At 43.1% G+C, this 18,292-nt stretch overlaps 1 protein-coding gene across 1 annotated transcript; it reads right to left on the reverse strand.

Moving 5' to 3' along the window:
- Positions 1–553: 553 nt before the first annotated feature.
- Positions 554–17,060, reverse strand: cmpk2 (cytidine/uridine monophosphate kinase 2). Its single transcript, XM_062983405.1, has 5 exons — positions 16,753–17,060; positions 13,733–13,847; positions 4,885–5,086; positions 3,581–3,814; positions 554–2,652 (listed from the first exon to the last, which is right to left on the reverse strand). Exons 1-5 carry the CDS (start codon positions 16,972–16,974, stop codon positions 2,523–2,525), a joined length of 903 nt encoding a protein of 300 aa, XP_062839475.1. The 5' UTR covers positions 16,975–17,060; the 3' UTR covers positions 554–2,522.
- Between the last annotated feature and the right edge of the window lie 1,232 nt (positions 17,061–18,292).

An 18,292-nucleotide genomic window follows, 5' to 3' on the forward strand; every position in this document is an offset into this window, starting at 1 on the left:
TCAGTGGTGCTTATACCCTAACAAGCAGGTAAATGATTACATGAATATATTGAGATCAACATATGAAGGAATCTTTGAATCTAAGCAAGTCAACCCTGGCTAAGCTGAATGGGAGACTGTTAAAGAATACCAAGTGCGTTCAACTATATTTCAGAGGAAGGACCTGGCAAAAACCACCTCCTTGCCTTAACACACACCCCCCCCCCCCCCCACACACACACACACAATGAAATCTATGCACTTGCAGGAAGTCTTGTTCAAAGGTGAAAATTGCTGATTTTATTCTGCCGCTTATGTTGCTTGAAAAGACACAAAGTTTATCATCTGAAGCAGGTGAGATGTTTGTACCCTCAAGTGGTAAACATTCTTGACGGTACAGCCCAGGAGTCTAGGCATAAGTGCCCATTTACTCATGGATCATTCTGAAGTGCTGAACTCTTCCCCCATCTGCTCCCACTTCAGTGAGTCCAAATGGAAGTAGTGCAGAGCAAGTTAGCAGTAATAAACTACAGGAAAGTCATGATGTAGCAAAAAAGACTCAACACAGAAATGATTCCATTCAAATTGAGATTTACATCTCTTTGTTAACAAAAGTGTAAGAATATCTGCATCCTGCTCTGCCCTCCTCCCCCCAAAAAGGACAACAAAGGGAATATCCAAAATGCAGAATTATAACGGTTCAATGTCACTGACATGGTTCCATTCTAAGGAATTCTGGGATTTGTAGTTTGACACCAGAACACTTGACAGAAAAGGTTAAATAACTCGCAGAAAGACAACTCCATATAGCATTGACGCAAGCCAGTTAATGATATCATTCTGCAAAATAATAGTGGCTACATAGTTTCATTTCCTTCTTTTCTTTTAAACTCTTGAGCTGTATGTTTTAGCTTTAATAGTGTGTAATTCATAGCCTTATTTCTGTATTTAAAAACTGGTTGACATCATAAAGGCTTGTTGCCCCTTTTCCCTTTAGGCTTCTTATGGCTGGAGAGAATGTATCTCCTCTCTAACGCACACTTGCTGGGGAACATTGGGATGACTCTTTTGTGCTGAATGATACAATTTAGTATCATTTACTGGTATCATGTTGTGATGTCTTACTTAGCTTTGTGGCCAGCATGACTGCATGGAGTGCCGTTACCTTCCCGCCAGAGCGTTACCTAGTGATCTACTCACATTGGCATGTTTTCGAACTGCTAGGTTGGCAGAAGCTGCAGCAACAGCGGGCGCTCACTCCGCTCCCAGGATTTGAACCTGGGACCTTTCGGTCTGCAAGTTCAGCAGCTCAGTGCTTTAACACATTTTGCCACCGGGGCTCCTTTATCACATGTTTACCATATAATTATAGCTTTGTGTATTTACCTTATAACCTTAAAAGTATTTACTTCAAAGCCATAGCTAGTGCTTACCATCAGCATAGCAAGTGTTTACCATTATAGCTTTGAGTGCTTACCACAAAGATTAGAGAATTTTACTTTAGCCTTTAGTTCTGTAATTACCATATAGTTACCATTATAGCTTTGTGTGCTTACTTCAAAGCTAGTACTTACCTCATAGTTGAGTATTTAACATCATAGAAAGTATTTGCCACATAGATATTAAAGCCTAAAAAAGTACTTACCTCATAGTCTTTATAGCCTTTAGTTCTGTACATACCTCATTGATATTATAATTTATACTTACCTCATAGCCAACAGTATATGAATTTATAGCCTTGTGCACCAACCTTACAGCCATTTTAGTTGAGTATATACCTTACCTCAAAATCCTTATAGCAGTAAAGATATCAGCCAATATAGATCAGAGTATTTACCTAATGGTAACCAGAGCCTAAAATATTTTTCACAACATTATAGTTTAGTGCTTTACCATTTATATTCTGAATTGTACTAATTTACTAGTGACATATTTCAGTGATTTTACCTCATATTATTTCAAATACAGTAGAGTCTCACTTATCCAACATAAACGGGCTGGCAGAACGTTGGATAAGTGAATATGTTGGATAATAAGGAGGGATTAAGGAAAAGCCTATTAAAGATCAAATTACATTGATTTTACAAATTAAGCACCAAAACATCATGTTTGACAGAAAAGCAGTTCAATACACAGCAATGTTGTGGAGTAATTACTGTATTTACGAATTTAGCACCAAAACATCACAATGTATTGAAAAGATTGACTACAAAAACATTGATTACTAAAAGGCAGACTGCATTGGATAATCCAGAATGTTGGATAAGTGAATGTTGGATAAGTGAGACACTACTGTACTGCAGAGTTTATTTCCAGTGTGTTTAAGCTCAATCTTCAAGTTTTGTTTCTGTTATACATTATTTTGATTCATTATTCAAGAATACTGACTGAAGTTAACACTGCATTTGTTCAATAAATATATTCTTGGTTATCTTTATCCAGTTTCAAGAGTGTTTACTTTAAAGGGTTTAAAGTACATCATAGGGTAAATCGATGGCTGCTGAGTAGCCAGACATATAGTTACCTTTTCCCTCAGTGTGCCATCATACATGTGGTAGATCGCATTGTGTTTCAATCAGATGTAGGACAGCTTTTACAACTTTTTCTCTAGATGGACTGGCGTCAACTGGTTGGCATCCAGGATTCTCCATTCTTCTGTAGGCCTCCTCTACTCTGTTTTTTAAAAGCAGACAATTCAAAAATTACAGATACAACTCACATGCAATAGATATGCAATACTTCTAATGCAGTGCTACTTATACCTAAGTCTGATCAAGTTCTTATTAACTTTCTCCTTTCATAAGCCTGCTAAGATTTTACTAGATTTTAGTGAAAATAGAACAGATCATGAGGCTCCGGCATCGCAGCAGGTTAAACCGCTGAGCTGCTGAGCTTGCTGACCGAAAGGTCAGCAGTTCAAATCCAGGGAGTGGGGTGAGCTCCCACTGTTAGACCCAGCTTCTGCCAACCTAGTAGGTTGAAAACATGCAAATGTGAGTAGATCAGTAGGTACTGCTTCGGCAGGAGGGTAATGGTGCTCCATGAAGTCATGCAGGCTTAGAAATGGAGATGAGTACCACTCCCCAGTAACTAGTTCTTAAAGGTAGTTAATATAATTATAAAAATAACTTAAAAGCAACATTATTTAAAGTAATTCAGATGATCTTGTCCCCATATAATCTAAATTTAATTAACGGTACAGGATCCCACTCCAAATTTCCCACACTGGAAACCCTATAGTGCAAATGGTTTAACAGTAAAATAGAAAAAGGCTGAGCTCTTACATGCACTTGACAACTTTTCTGAAAGCTGTTTTTAAAGAGTAAGTAATTACAACCATAGTTCTAAGCCACCTATAAGTACTTATTGTAACTGAGTTATAATTACAAAAGTAATTTCTCTTAAACCTAGTACTGAAGGATTTGTCACATTGTCAAATGTAATGATTTTAAAAAATGGGATAGACAGGGTTTCCTGCAGCTAATGAAAATGGTTTATGTCATCCAGAAATGGTTTATAATGTACTGTGGACATTTTTACCCTGGACTGTAGTCACAAAACATAACACTTGATGGTGAAGTATTATCGTTTTAGTTCATACCTCTGACGGAAATATCGATTTTCTTCCAGCTCAGCCTCCTCCCTGGTCTTCTCCACCCCTCGTCCCAGCAATCGCCGGCTTCTTTCGTCTGAGCTGAGAGTCAGCAGCAAGACAATGTCTGGCCTCAGCAAGTCTTTGGGCCAGCAGTAGACCGGATGATGGGGTGGAGGGAGATCTTCTACCTTCCCACTGGTTTCTGTGGCAATTGCATAGGCAGCAGTGCTGTGCCAATATCTATCAGGCCAAACACAACAGCGTGACATTCACACACATATATAAATCTATCTATTTATATATATCAGAATCATATCTACCTTTTCTCAAAAGGAATGCAAGCGGTACATATAGGAGTCCACATTTTATCTTCACAGGGACCACTTTAAGGGATAGGTCTGGTTGGTGGCTGGCAAATTTCCGAAACTTTTGCAGTGACTTTTGAAGCTTCTCAAGAATTTTCTTTTTATATATATATATATATATATATATATATATATATATATATATAGAGAGAGAGAGAGAGAGAGAGAGAGAGAGAGAGAAAGAAAATTTTTGAGATATATATATATATATATATATATATATCTCATAGGGGAAGTCACAGTTTCAGAAAAAGAAACTCCAAAATCCTCTTTGGTTTATGACACTAGTGAACAGAATTGTTATGATCCAAGGCAACTAAGGTAGAGAAACTGCAAGAGTGGGCAAACTGTGAAACTCAGGATGAGTGCAGCTCCTATCAGTTTTCACCACTGGCTTTGCTGACAATTGTCTATGCTGAACTGCTTAGTCGAGTTAGTGTAATATTCAATCATTTTCCAAAAGCCACCAATTGGCCATACCTACAGTATTTGACTTTCCCAAAGGCTGTAAATCAGAACAATGATACAAGTAACAAGAGTGATCTCATTGGAAATGCTTGATGTTGCTGTAAAATAGTTCATGTTATTTCTCTCTTTGCTCTTCTATCTAAATATCACAAACATGGCATCTAAAATAGGATGAATGCCTAAAACAGGTGGTGAGAATCATGCCTCCCCTTCTGCCATAGTTGGACTGCAGATCACAGAAGCCTTAACTAAGGAGGAATACTGGGAAATACAGTCCAATAACAACTGTAGGGTTCCATAATTCCCATGTCTGGCCTATGAAATGTGGGTAGCCTGTGTATAATAATAGAGAGAACCCTTCAAGCTGTAATGGCTGGTTGAGCCTATCTCCATCCAGAATGAGGGTTGGACTCAGAGATGGATCCCCAACTGCTTTTAAATAAAGTGTGACACAGGAGATGCTTCACGTTTACAAACCTATCCACAATCACTGGTGACTTCACAGACTCTTTTGCTATTTCAGAAGCAACAATGTAGTTAGTCAGTGCATAAAATGCTCTCCGTATGAGTGTTGGTTTATCATCAAAAACCTTTCTCCACTGGCTGACACAAGGAGGAGGGGTCCTCAAGAGAACAGCATTCAGTGTGTCCTTCACAGCACTAGTCACTGTCGTTTTGCCTAAATTTGACACAGAAAATACAAAAATGAAAATGTATTTACAGAATAGATTTTGGAAAATAACTGCACCCACTCTCTGGGCACATATCTTTTTGGAAATAAATGGCAATCATACCCTTATTGAAAAGGAAAAATGGTGTCATACCTATTTGACAAATGTGAATCAACTTTTCAAAACCACTACAGTAGAGTTCCGGTTATCCGAGATAAAGGGGCGGGCCCAATCTCGGATAACTGGTGAGCAGCCAGCTGCAGCCAGTTGCAACAAATCACTCTGACCAAGAGGTCATGAGGTCAAGGCCAGCTTGGAGCCTGCATTTGTCTCTGTCTTTGTTCTATGTTAAGGCTTTGAATGTTTGCCTTATATGTGTAATGTGATCCGCCCTGAGTCCCCTTCGGGGTGAGAAGGGCAGAATATAAATACTGTAAATAAATAAATAAATAACCGAATTGCTTGGATAATAGGGAGGCCCTATTATCCCTCCCAGCAAACCGGTTTAGGGAAGCGCCCCGCAATCGCCCCTTGGGAAGCACCCAAGGCTTCTGATTGGCTCCTGGAGCCAGGGCAAGGGAGGGTGGGTGGGAAGGAAAAGGGCTTTCCACTCGTCCTGCTCCTTCTGCTTCTTAAAGGTACAGGACGCATAGGGATTCTCCTCTCATCCTTATTCCTATCCTATGCCATGAAACTTATTATTTTATACTATTATTCTATTACCATATTATTATCATCATATTCTGTTACTATTATTATATCCCATTATTATATTATCCTATTAATATATTTTATATCATTATATTATATTTTTCTATTATTATTATATCATTATATTATTATTCTATTATATTTTCATATTATTATATTATTATTCTATTCCATTTTATATTATCCTATTAATATATTTTATATCATTCTATTCTATACTATTATTCTATTATATTATCATATTATTATTTTATTATTATTAGCATATTCTGTTATTATTATTATATTCCATTTTATATTATCCTATTAATATATTTTATATCATTCTATTCCATCTTATTATTCTATTCTATTATTGTTATGATTGAGCCTCATGGCTCTGTTACTGACAGACGTGGGCGTAAGACTCCTCGAGAGTCAGATACTCTCGAGGAGCGAGAGAGAAAAAGACTGCGAGACATATTTGCAGCACCATCTGACGAGGAGTCTTTCGAAGGGTTTACGGAGAGAATGGAGGAGGGGCTGGTTAGCTCAGAGGAGGATGAGATGGATTGGACTCGGGTAAGGGAGGAAGTGGGTGCCACTGGCCATGATGGGACAGAAGATGAATGGGGACCTTCAGGATTAGACCCATGGTTTAGCTGGAGGGATGGGACGGGATCCACAGCTGGAGATGCTGTTGGGCGTAGTCAGAGGTGTTCCAGCTCTGACGAGGAAAGTGATGAGGAAACGCCCGGGTTAAGGAGGACAGCTGACAGTGATGAAGATTTGTAACTGGCATAAAATGGGGCTTGAGAGCAATTGCAAATTGCGTTGGGCAAGGTAATCTGGGCAAACGCTTGGGATCCGTGTGTGTGTGGGACGCTTCCCTGAAGACTTGTGTGCTTTCCTGTGCTGTGACGTAAGTTGATTGGAATCCAGGGTCAGACGGCGGGAGGGATTGTGTGGGCATTTGTTTGTGCAAACCTGTGCTTACTCTTATTAGCTTGACCTTCCGTCGTCTTCTTGACGGACGCCATCTCCTGCTTTGAGAACTCGGACTGAACTGACCACGGCTTGTCTTCCCCCCTTCTTGGACTTGGAAAAACTACAAACGTCTGCTTCTGGCTTTGATCTACGGAACGGAACTGGTCTACTCAACTGCTACAATCCTTGGCTGATTTACTCGTGTTGGAGATCCTGTCTGCTGTGTGTGTGGGGGAGCGACGCAAGTTACTCTAAGCACAGTGTTGGCAGCAGAGAGGAATCTGCTGCCAATTAGTTGCATTCTTTGTATCTTTTGTTCCTTGGCTTTCGTTTCGTTTATACCCAGGCTGAAGCAAGCAGTTTGTTTTTACCCGGATTAAACTCCGGTTTAATCCGGTTTATCTTTTGAACATTTACTTTTGCCCCTTTTTGCTCCTAAAGGCAAAAACTGCCTGGCCCTTGTGTTTTACGGGCATTTTTGAGTTCTGTAATCTAATAAACTCTGTTACTTTGAATCTTGTGGCGTTCTGTCCTTGACAGATTGCCCAACGCCAATAAAAAGTTTATTGCAGCAATAAACCCGTCAGGAAGACGATGGATGAGTTAAGGGCCAAAGTAGACCAATTGCAAACGGCTTTTACCGTTATCCAAACAGCTCAGGCTGTGAAAGGACATGTTTTGACTCCTGAACGCTTTGACGGAACCAGGTGCAAGTTGCCAACCTTTTTGGCACAAGTGGAGCTTTATTTTTCTCAGCTCAGTGCTCATGCTTTTCCTACAGACACTAGCAAGGTGGCCTTTATTTTGAGTTTGTTGACCGGTCCCGCAGGACAATGGGCCACTAATTTAATTTTGGGAAATGACCCAGTCAAGGACAATTTGAATAATTTCAAAAAGTTGTTAACTGATACTTTTGGGGATCCTCTCCGCACGGAGAACGCTGGGTGGGCTCTGTATCGGTTGAAACAGGGAAAGGGGACTGTTTTGGATTACTTAAATAAGTTTAACCTGTATCGCCACCAGCTGGATTGGGGGGAAAATGCATTCATGCTTTTATTTACTGCCGGGTTAAGTGATATGCTCCAGGATGAATTAGCACGCTTGGAGCCGGCTGAAAGCTGGGACGCCTTAGTAGCTAAGGTGCTGCGTTTAGACGCAAGGTTCGAGGCTCGTAAACACTCAAAAGCAATGTGTGCGCCACCCATGCATGTAACCAGGGCACCTGTGGTGATGGGGGAAGAGCCCATGGAGCTTGGGGTCTTTAAAAAGCTGTCTACAGAGGAAAAGAGCCGTAGGAGGCAGCTGGGCTTGTGTTTGTACTGTGGGAATGCTGGGCATTTTGCCAAAAATTGTAATGTGAAACCTTCCCAGCTTTCGGGAAAAGGCCAGCCCTAGTGCGACGTGAGTCCAACGCACTAGGGCTCCTCAAGCAGTCAACTGAGGGGAGGAAGCATGTTTTCGTACCCATTACATTATCTGTTGGGGGAAGGGAACTTGTTTCTACTTTGGCACTGCTGGACTCAGGGGCTACGGTCTCCTATGTAGATATTGAGTTTGCTAAGAAGCATGGCATTCCTAGAGTGCGCAAGGCATGCGACGTGTGGGTGGAAGGAGCAGATGGGAGACTGCTGGAGACTGGGGTGGTTAACCATGAAACCTCAGCAGTAACGTGGGAGGTGCAGGGAGTAACGGGAACGTTTGTGTGGGATATTACGAGCTTGCCTAGATATGATGTGATCCTGGGGATGGATTGGCTAGCTGTAGTAAACCCACATGTAGATTGGGCAACACGTAAAGTGATCTTAAAGAGGCAGGATTGTTGCACTCTAAATGTTACTCATTCTGATATGGAGGGAGTGCCTGCTGAGTATGGGGAGTTCTCTGATGTATTTTGTAAAAGAGAAGCGGACAAATTACCACCGCACAGGCCATATGATTGCGCCATCAAGTTGGCAGAAGGTGCGAAACTGCCAGCAGGGAGGCTGTATGCCTTGACTGTACCGGAAAGGCAAGCTTTGCGGGAGTTTCTAGATGAAAATTTAGCCAAGGGGTTTATTCGCCCATCTAGTTCTCCAACTGCGGCACCGGTATTCTTTGTAGCCAAAAAGACTGGGGAACTTAGGTTGGTCTGCGATTATCGGATCCTAAACAAATACACCATTCGGGATAGGTACCCGCTGCCTTTAATCTCGGAACTGTTATCAAGGGTGCAAGGGGCTAAGGTCTTTACCAAGCTTGACCTGCGGGGGGCCTATAACTTAATCCGTATACGGGAAGGGGATGAATGGAAGACGGCATTTAACACGTGTTTCGGATGCCACGAGTTCCGAGTCATGCCTTTTGGGCTTTGTAATGCTCCTGCGGTATTCCAGAGGTTCATGAACGATGTGTTCAGGGACCTAATTGACCAATTTTTAGTGATTTATTTGGATGATATCTTGATTTTTTCTAAGGACGAGAAAGAACATCGTCAACATGTCAAGCAGGTTCTGCACCGACTGCGGGCTAATGGGCTTTTCGCCAAGGCTTCCAAGTGCGTCTTTCATGTGCCTGAAGTGGAGTTCCTAGGTCATGTAGTGTCAGGTAGGGAACTTAAAATGGACCCACATAAGGTTGACGCCGTCAACTCATGGCAGGAGCTGAAGACTAAGAAGGATGTACAAAGGTTCTTGGGTTTCGCTAATTACTACCGGGAGTTTATTCCGAATTTTGCAAAGCTCACGGTACCTTTGACGCAGCTTCTGCGCAAGAAACAGCCATTTGTGTGGGGGCGGGAAGCTCACGAGGCGTTTCTACAACTAAAGTCTAGTTTTCAATCGGACAACATACTAACCCATCCTGATGTTGACAGACCGTTCGTGGTAGAAGCGGACGCTTCTAGCTACGCGTTGGGGGCTGTATTGTCTCAGAAGGATTCCTCAGGGACCTTGCGTCCCTGTGGATTTTACTCGCGGCAACTAACACCCTTCGAGCAGAACTATACCATATGGGAGAAGGAGTTGTTGGCGATTAAGGTGGCGTTTGAGGTGTGGCGGCACTGGCTTGAAGGGGCACGGCACCAGATCGTGGTCAGATCTGATCACAAGAACTTAGAGCACTTGCAAACAGCAAAGAAGTTAAACCAGCGTCAAATCCGCTGGGCTTTGTTTTTCTCCAGGTTTAACTTCAAGGTGCAGTTCGTGGAGGGGAAGGCAAACTTGCGGGCCGATGCTTTATCCCGCAAGCCGGAATTTAAGACCAATGAGCAGGTAGTATGTCAGACCATCTTGCCTACTGCCTCTCTGTGTGTTGTAGATAATGAGCTTGGGTTACATGACCAGATCCTTGAGGCTCAGAAGGATGATGTATGGACTCAGGAGCAACTGATGCTGCTCTCTGCAGGTAACCGTACCATACTGCCGCATCTCCAGGATCAAGACGGGGTATTGGTGCGTAGGGGGCAGGTTTACGTACCAGTAGGGACCCTCAGGTTGGAGGTGATTAGAGCCCACCATGACGAACCCATGGCTGGGCACTTTGGCAGGTTCAAGACCGTACAGCTTATCACCAGGAGCTACTGGTGGCCAAAGATGCGGCAAGACATTCTGCGCTTTTGTGACAGCTGCGCCGTTTGTCAGCAGAGTAAGACGCCTGTTGGGCGCCCTAAAGGGTTGTTATCGTCTTTACCTGTTCCGGAGAGGCCATGGCAAATCATTTCCATGGATTTTATTTCAGATTTGCCTAAGTCTGGGGGTTATACTTGTATTTGGGTGGTGGTGGATTTATTTAGTAAACTGGCTCATTTTATTCCTTGTTCAACCATTCCGGCGGCCCCTACGTTGGCCTTACTATTTACAAAGCACATCTATCGTTTGCACGGAGCACCCGAGGTGATTATTTCAGATAGGGCTCCGCAATTTGTGTCACGCTTTTGGAAACACTTCCATGAGTGTTTGGGGACTAAGTTAAACGTGTCTTCAGCTTTCCATCCGCAAACGGATGGACAGTCGGAACGGGTTAATGGGCTCTTAGAGCAGTATCTGCGTTGTTTTTGTTTAGATCAACCCACGGCTTGGGTAAAGTGGTTACCGGTGGCGGAATTTGCTTACAACAATGCGGTGCACACGTCTAGTCAGCATACGCCATTTGAGCTAACTTATGGTTTTCACCCACGGGGAGGTGTGGCGCCGTCGACCAATGTGGTCTCTTTGGACCCTGTGTACCGCTCTTCGGAAATGGCTGCATTGCATGATGTTGCCCGTCGCTTACTGTTGGAAGCTAAGGCAACGCAGAAGACTCAGGCTGACCGCCACAGGCAGGCAGGGGAGGAGTTGGAAGAAGGGGATTTGGTGTGGTTATCTTCCAAACATATTAAACAGGCTGGGGGAAAGTTTGCGCCTCGGTATTTGGGTCCCTTTCCTATCGTTAAAAAGATTTCTTCTGTTGCGTTTCGTTTGCGTTTACCGTCTAGTTTAAAGGTCCATCCAGTCTTTCATCGTTCGCTGTTGAAACTTGATACCTCTAGTCGTCGTGGTGCTATAGCGGAGGGTATCACTGCCACTTCTCCGCCATCGGGGGAGGAGGCCTTTGTGAGAGGGGATAGTGTTATGATTGAGCCTCATGGCTCTGTTACTGACAGACGTGGGCGTAAGACTCCTCGAGAGTCAGATACTCTCGAGGAGCGAGAGAGAAAAAGACTGCGAGACATATTTGCAGCACCATCTGACGAGGAGTCTTTCGAAGGGTTTACGGAGAGAATGGAGGAGGGGCTGGTTAGCTCAGAGGAGGATGAGATGGATTGGACTCGGGTAAGGGAGGAAGTGGGTGCCACTGGCCATGATGGGACAGAAGATGAATGGGGACCTTCAGGATTAGACCCATGGTTTAGCTGGAGGGATGGGACGGGATCCACAGCTGGAGATGCTGTTGGGCGTAGTCAGAGGTGTTCCAGCTCTGACGAGGAAAGTGATGAGGAAACGCCCGGGTTAAGGAGGACAGCTGACAGTGATGAAGATTTGTAACTGGCATAAAATGGGGCTTGAGAGCAATTGCAAATTGCGTTGGGCAAGGTAATCTGGGCAAACGCTTGGGATCCGTGTGTGTGTGGGACGCTTCCCTGAAGACTTGTGTGCTTTCCTGTGCTGTGACGTAAGTTGATTGGAATCCAGGGTCAGACGGCGGGAGGGATTGTGTGGGCATTTGTTTGTGCAAACCTGTGCTTACTCTTATTAGCTTGACCTTCCGTCGTCTTCTTGACGGACGCCATCTCCTGCTTTGAGAACTCGGACTGAACTGACCACGGCTTGTCTTCCCCCCTTCTTGGACTTGGAAAAACTACAAACGTCTGCTTCTGGCTTTGATCTACGGAACGGAACTGGTCTACTCAACTGCTACAATCCTTGGCTGATTTACTCGTGTTGGAGATCCTGTCTGCTGTGTGTGTGGGGGAGCGACGCAAGTTACTCTAAGCACAGTGTTGGCAGCAGAGAGGAATCTGCTGCCAATTAGTTGCATTCTTTGTATCTTTTGTTCCTTGGCTTTCGTTTCGTTTATACCCAGGCTGAAGCAAGCAGTTTGTTTTTACCCGGATTAAACTCCGGTTTAATCCGGTTTATCTTTTGAACATTTACTTTTGCCCCTTTTTGCTCCTAAAGGCAAAAACTGCCTGGCCCTTGTGTTTTACGGGCATTTTTGAGTTCTGTAATCTAATAAACTCTGTTACTTTGAATCTTGTGGCGTTCTGTCCTTGACAATTATCCTATTATTATTATATTATTATGCTATTCTGTTATATCCCATTATTATATTATCCTATTAATAACATATTATTATCATATTCTGTTATTATATCCTATTATTATATTATCTCATTAATATATTGTATATCATTATATTATTATTATATTATCATATTATTATTATAGTATATTATATTATTCATAATTCATGACTACATTGAAACTAGAATAGAGAGAAATCAGCGTGGAAACCTTGTGAAACCTAAACTGCAAGAGGTACCATAGATTGTTGTACATGTAAATAATTGTAGTAACAAGAAATTCTTGATAGGATTCATAGTTTGTCTGGTTATGCTGGTTTGTGATGACAACTACTTTACAGTATATAATAAATGTTCATTTTGCTGTTCAACAATAAATGTGAGCTCTTCTTCATGGAAAAATAAGACATCCCCTGAAAATAAGACCTAGTGCATCTTTGGGAGCAAAAGTTAATATAAGACCCTGTCTTATTTTCGGGGAAACAGGGTAGTTAGGTTATGTGATGGTGATAATGAAGAGAAGCCTTATGAGAATTCATTCTGTCTCAAACTATACACTATCCAGAAAGTTCTGTTTATCAGATAGGTAAAAGTGCAATGAATGGATGAATATTCTCATAATTAAATAAATTTGCAGGAAGAAAGAATCCATCTAAACATTACAGAGAAATTTCTGTCATTAAAAGCTGCTCAACAGTGGAATAGGCTGCCTGGGATTGCGGTGGAGTCTCCTTCTCTGATGTCACAACCCTGCATAGCTGGAGGCTTTTAAGCAGAGACGGAATGGCCATCTGTTGGGAATGTTTTGATTGTGTGCTCCTGCAGGGCAGGAGGTTGGACTGGAAGGTTCTTGGGGTGTCTTCCAACTCTATTATTTGATAAACGTTGCTATCAACATTAACATTGATGCACTGCACCTCAAAATGCTACCACACCTATTTATTTTAATCTATGTAAATCCCCCACAACAGCTGATCATCAGCAAACACTCATAAAACACTTCAATCGCTAACACTTCACAAAATGGACTTTAGAATTTTTAAAAATGTGACACTTCTCAAAGTTGCTGCGGAAATGGCAACCCGAGAAATGGGTTGGCTTACTAATATAAGATAGATATAGGCAGTCCCTGAGTTCCGAACATCCTATAGATTTGTTCATAAATTGAGTTTGTATGTAAGCCTGTAAAAATGTTTTGATGAGCATTTTTATGAGTTACCTGTTGCATCCAGTCCTTCAATAACGATCACAGGGAAATTTCCCTTCTCTGCGTGCACAGGACAATTATCCACAAGATCAAGAATGGATCTAGCTTCGGGGATGGAAGATGTGCACTGCAAGAAAAGGATTTTAAAATGTTAAATTTAACTTTTGAAGGACTAAATAAAATGCATTTAGAACAACTATTTGTTTTTCCCAAGCCCTGCGATGGGAGTAGGTTACAGTACATAAGGGTGCTCAAGCTTTTCATAAGCATAAACAGTGAAATTCAAACACAACGCCCAAACATGAGTCAAGGAGCATGAAAGGCACTGCAACTAATCCAGCCAGAGAAGTCAGCCATAGCAGAGCACTTGATGAACCAACCTGGACACAGCATATGATTTGAGAACACAGAAATGCTGGACCACTCTAACTACCTGTCGGCGTAATCCAACACTACCATGCCAGGCTACACAGAGAAGCCACTGAAATCCACAAGCATGTGGACAATTTCAACAGAAAGGAGGAAACTTTTATGAAAATGAACAAAATCTGGCTGCTGGTATTTAAAAAACTCTAAAATCAGGACAGTAAATAAAGAACAACACTTAAAAACAGGGGAATTCCAGACATGACATAATAAGGGCCAACTAACACCTCCCAACAAAGGATTCCTCCAGGCAGGAAGCAGCCAGGCTTTGAATCTACAAGGCCATGTGCTAATCAAGGTGATCAAATGCAATATTCACACCTGCCTCAAAGAGAGAAGAGTTCTTTCTCCCAACCTACTTTCCATTGATATATAAACCCCACTTTCCTAGTTTCCAACAGACCTCACATCTCAGAGGATGCCTGCCATAGATGCGGGCGGAAAATCAGTAGAGAATGCTTCAGGAACATGGCCATACAGCCCAGAAAACTCACACCAACCTAGTGATTTCGGCCATGAAAGCCTTCGACAACCCCGTGATATTTCAGTTGTATGGCTCCCCATTTAAGCTACATTTGCTTCAATGCTTTTCTGAAGAGTGGCCTAAGATCCAAGATTCCAGCTTTTTTCTGTACTTCATCATCACCATGTATATTTCAAAGCAAAGGAAAACCATCACAAACCTTTGTTGGCCGAAGGGAAATTCTTAAGCTCAGTGTGTAGACTTGCAATAGAATAGTAAGAATAACAATGTTTGCTTTCCAAGATTCTTTATAGAGGTCAAACAAGGCCAACACACTCACTTCCCTACCATTCCTTCCTGAAGAAGGGAAGAGGCAAACGCAAGCTGTAGTCCTTAGGAGCATCTACACTAGAAGTTAATGCAGTCCTGGCACCACTTTAATTCCCATGGCTCAGTGCTATCTATGCCTTTACAATTTCTTTAGCCTTCTCTGCCAAAATGTGCTGGTATGTCACCAAACTACAAGTCCTAGGATAGCACAGCCTGAGCCACAGCAATTAAAAGTGGTGTCAAACTGTATTCCGTCTACAGTGTAGATAGCTCGTGCACAGCAATGAACTAGTTCAATGCTATGGAATTCTGAAAGCTGTAGTATGGTGAGGCACTGCCAAACTACAGCTTTGAAGGCCTTGTAAAATGACAAATCTTATGATTTATAGCAGCTCAAATAATGCATTAATTCCCAAGTATAGATCGGGCATGGGCAAATTTTGGCCCTCCAGGTGTTTTGGAGTTTAACACAATTCCTATCAGGCATTAGGAATTGTGGGAGTTAAAACTCCAAAACTTCCAGAGTGCTAAACTTTGCATACGCCTAGTATAAATAGTCTGTTCTTCCTCGCATATTTCTCCATTATAAAATCATAGAGTTGGAAGCCACACTGTGGGGCATCCAGTCCAACCCCCTGCCAAGAAGCAGGAAAATTGCATTCAAAGCACCCCTGATAGATGGCCATCCAGCCACTGCTTAAAAGCCTCCAAAGAAGGAGCCTTCACAAAGTTCGGGGCAGAGAGTTCCACTGCCAAACAGCTCTCACAGTGAGGAAGTTCTCCCTAATGTTCAGGTGGAATCTCCTTTCCTGTAATTTTTCTCAAGAGTAGATTAGTGTCTCATAAGCTGCATCTAGATCCCAGAATGAATGCAGTTTGACACCACTTCACTCACAGCTCCATGTTACGAAATCAAGGGAGTTGTTGTTCTACAAGGCCTTGAGTCTTCTCTGCCAAAAAGGGCTGGTGCCTCCCCAAACCGTAACTCCCAGGATCCCATTGTGCCATGGCAGTTAAAACAGTGCCAGACGACAGTGTTGTAGATCCACCTGAAATGTCCCTATAGAAAGCTGCCCTTGGTTCCTAATAGCACAGCAAACTCCCTGGATTCCACAGGGTTGAAGAGTTAAAACTGGGAGTTATCGTTTTGCAAGGCCTTGAGGACAAAAAAAAAAAAAAAAAGATGCCACTTTTTATGTCCTAAGGCTCAGTGCTATAGAAACCTTGTAGTTTGGTGAGGCAGGAAAAGACCTTACTAAACTATGACTCCCACGAGTCCAAAGCATTGACCCATGGTGGTTAAATCATAGAATCCTAAAGTTAGAAGAGACCTCATGGGCCATCCAGTCCAACCCCCTGCCAAAAAGCAGGAAAATCACATTCAAAGCACCCCTGACAGATGGCCATCCAGCCTTTGCTTAAAAGCCTCCAAAGACGCAGCCTCCACCACACACTGGGGCAGAAAGTTCCACTACTGAACAGATCTCACAGTGAAGAAGTTCACATGGAAACTCCTTCCTTTCCTGTAGTTTGAAGCCATTGTTTTGCATCCTAGTCTCCAGGGCAGCAGAAAACAAGCTTACGCCCTCCTCCCTATGACTTCCCCTCACATATTTATACATGGCCCTCATGTCTCCTCTCAGCCTCCTCTTCTGCAGGATAAACATGCCCAGCTCTTTAAACCACTCCTCATAGGGCTTGCTCCCCAGACACCAATTCCACAGTGTGATTGGTTGGCCAGTCCTTCCGGGTAGGCTTCTCTCTCCATTGGCGCCTCGTATCTGCCACTTCCTTGGCGGGGAGAAGCACCCACCTCCTCCAAAACCCTCCTGGCCGCCTGGGAAGAGCCCAAGACGCCGGCGCTCCGGAGGCAGGGCCCGCCGGGGTCCCCTCCTCGCCTCCCATCCCCGGTTGGGGAGCCCCTTCCCAACGTGGCGTCGCTGGCTAAAGCGGAATAGTCCCGCTCTGGGGCGAGTGGCTCCGCCATGAAGCTCCCTCGGAGAAGTGGCCCAGGCGCCAGGCGCCGCAGCAGCATCTTCTCACGGGCGGGGAGCGAAACCTCGGAGGGACTCCAGCCTTGAGGCAGCCGGGAATCGAAAGCGAGTCTTGTTGACTTTCCTCTCCAAGGGCGGGGGGGGGGGGGTGTTTCCCAGCCAGCTGCGTCAAGAAACGAAACTGCCCCCGCCTTGAGGCCACACCGCCCGGCTCCGTCTTGCGCCCAGCAACCGCGCGACGCAGAAAACGAAATAGAAACCGACAGGGTTGGGAAATGGAAACTTGAGGAAAGAGCTTTGTTTGGTATCGGCACACAAAGGGCCCTTCCACACGGCCATATAACCCAGAAGATCAAGGCAGATCATCCACAACTGGGTTATCTCAGTCCACACTGCCATATAAACCTGTTCAAGGTGGATTTTAGCCACAAAAGTGGCTAAAAGTTGCTCTTCTATTCGACGATAGCACTTAATATCTACCTCATTTACAATTTTCACTCACTGCACTTTACCCAGTACATTTTACTTTATCCATGTTTTTACCTCTATTGTCTTTTATACTTATATTTTTTTAATTATTATTATGTTTAGAATGTTAATTTACTATTTGCTTGTTTTTTTCTGGTGTTACTGTATTTTTTTGCTGTTTTATCAGGGCTTGGCCCCATGTAAGCCGCCCCGAGTCCTTTCAGGGAGATGGAGGCGGGGTATAAAAATAAAGTATTATTATTATTATTATTAAATGCAGGCAAAACATCAGGAGAAAATCCTGCTAGAACACAGGTCATACAGCCCAGAAACCACACAACTCTCCAGATGTTCAAGGTGTTGTCAAAGGTTACCAGTATTTTTTTTTAAAAAAAACTAAAATCAGGGCAGTAAATAAAGAGCAACACTTAGGGCCCTTCCACTCAGCCCTATATCCCGGAATATCAGGGCAGAAAATCTACAGAGATACACACAGGCACACCCCAGCAAGCGAGAGTCCAAAAGTGGCAGGCTAAAACCTGGAAGCTCAATCAGTGGCAGACGCCGGATGAGACTCCCTCCTGTGCACACAGAAGACTGGGTGACTTGGAAGGCGCTGAACAGACTGCACTTTGGCACCATGAGATGCAGAGACAACCTTAAGAAAGTGGGACTATTAGACATTTGGAAAAAATATAGAAAAGGTATGGAACCGAAAACACCCCTTTGGTTGAGGCCATTAGAAGCAGTTATAAGACCAGCCTTAAGTGTAGAAACAAGAACATATAAAGAATACCTTATTAGAGAAAATGAAGAATGGAAATTAAAAGGGCGGGAAGAATTGGAGATTAATGATTGGTTTCGATATCACCAATTGCATGAAAGATATAA

The sequence above is a fragment of the Anolis carolinensis genome, chromosome 1, assembly GCF_035594765.1.
Source record: "Anolis carolinensis isolate JA03-04 chromosome 1, rAnoCar3.1.pri, whole genome shotgun sequence".
NCBI lineage: Eukaryota > Metazoa > Chordata > Lepidosauria > Squamata > Dactyloidae > Anolis > Anolis carolinensis.

What these genes read in the sequence shown, in the direction of transcription:
- cmpk2 (XM_062983405.1), bottom strand. Translation starts at nt 16,974, where the DNA reads ATGCTGCTGCGGCGCCTGGCGCCTGGGCCACTTCTCCGAGGGAGCTTC. An exon ending in TGAAGGACTGGATGCAACAG is followed by an intron (nt 5,087 to 13,732) that starts GTAACTCATAAA and finishes TGTCAAATTTAG; the next exon opens with GCAAAACGACAGTGACTAGT. An exon ending in TCACCAGTGATTGTGGATAG is followed by an intron (nt 3,815 to 4,884) that starts GTTTGTAAACGT and finishes TTGGCCTGATAG; the next exon opens with ATATTGGCACAGCACTGCTG.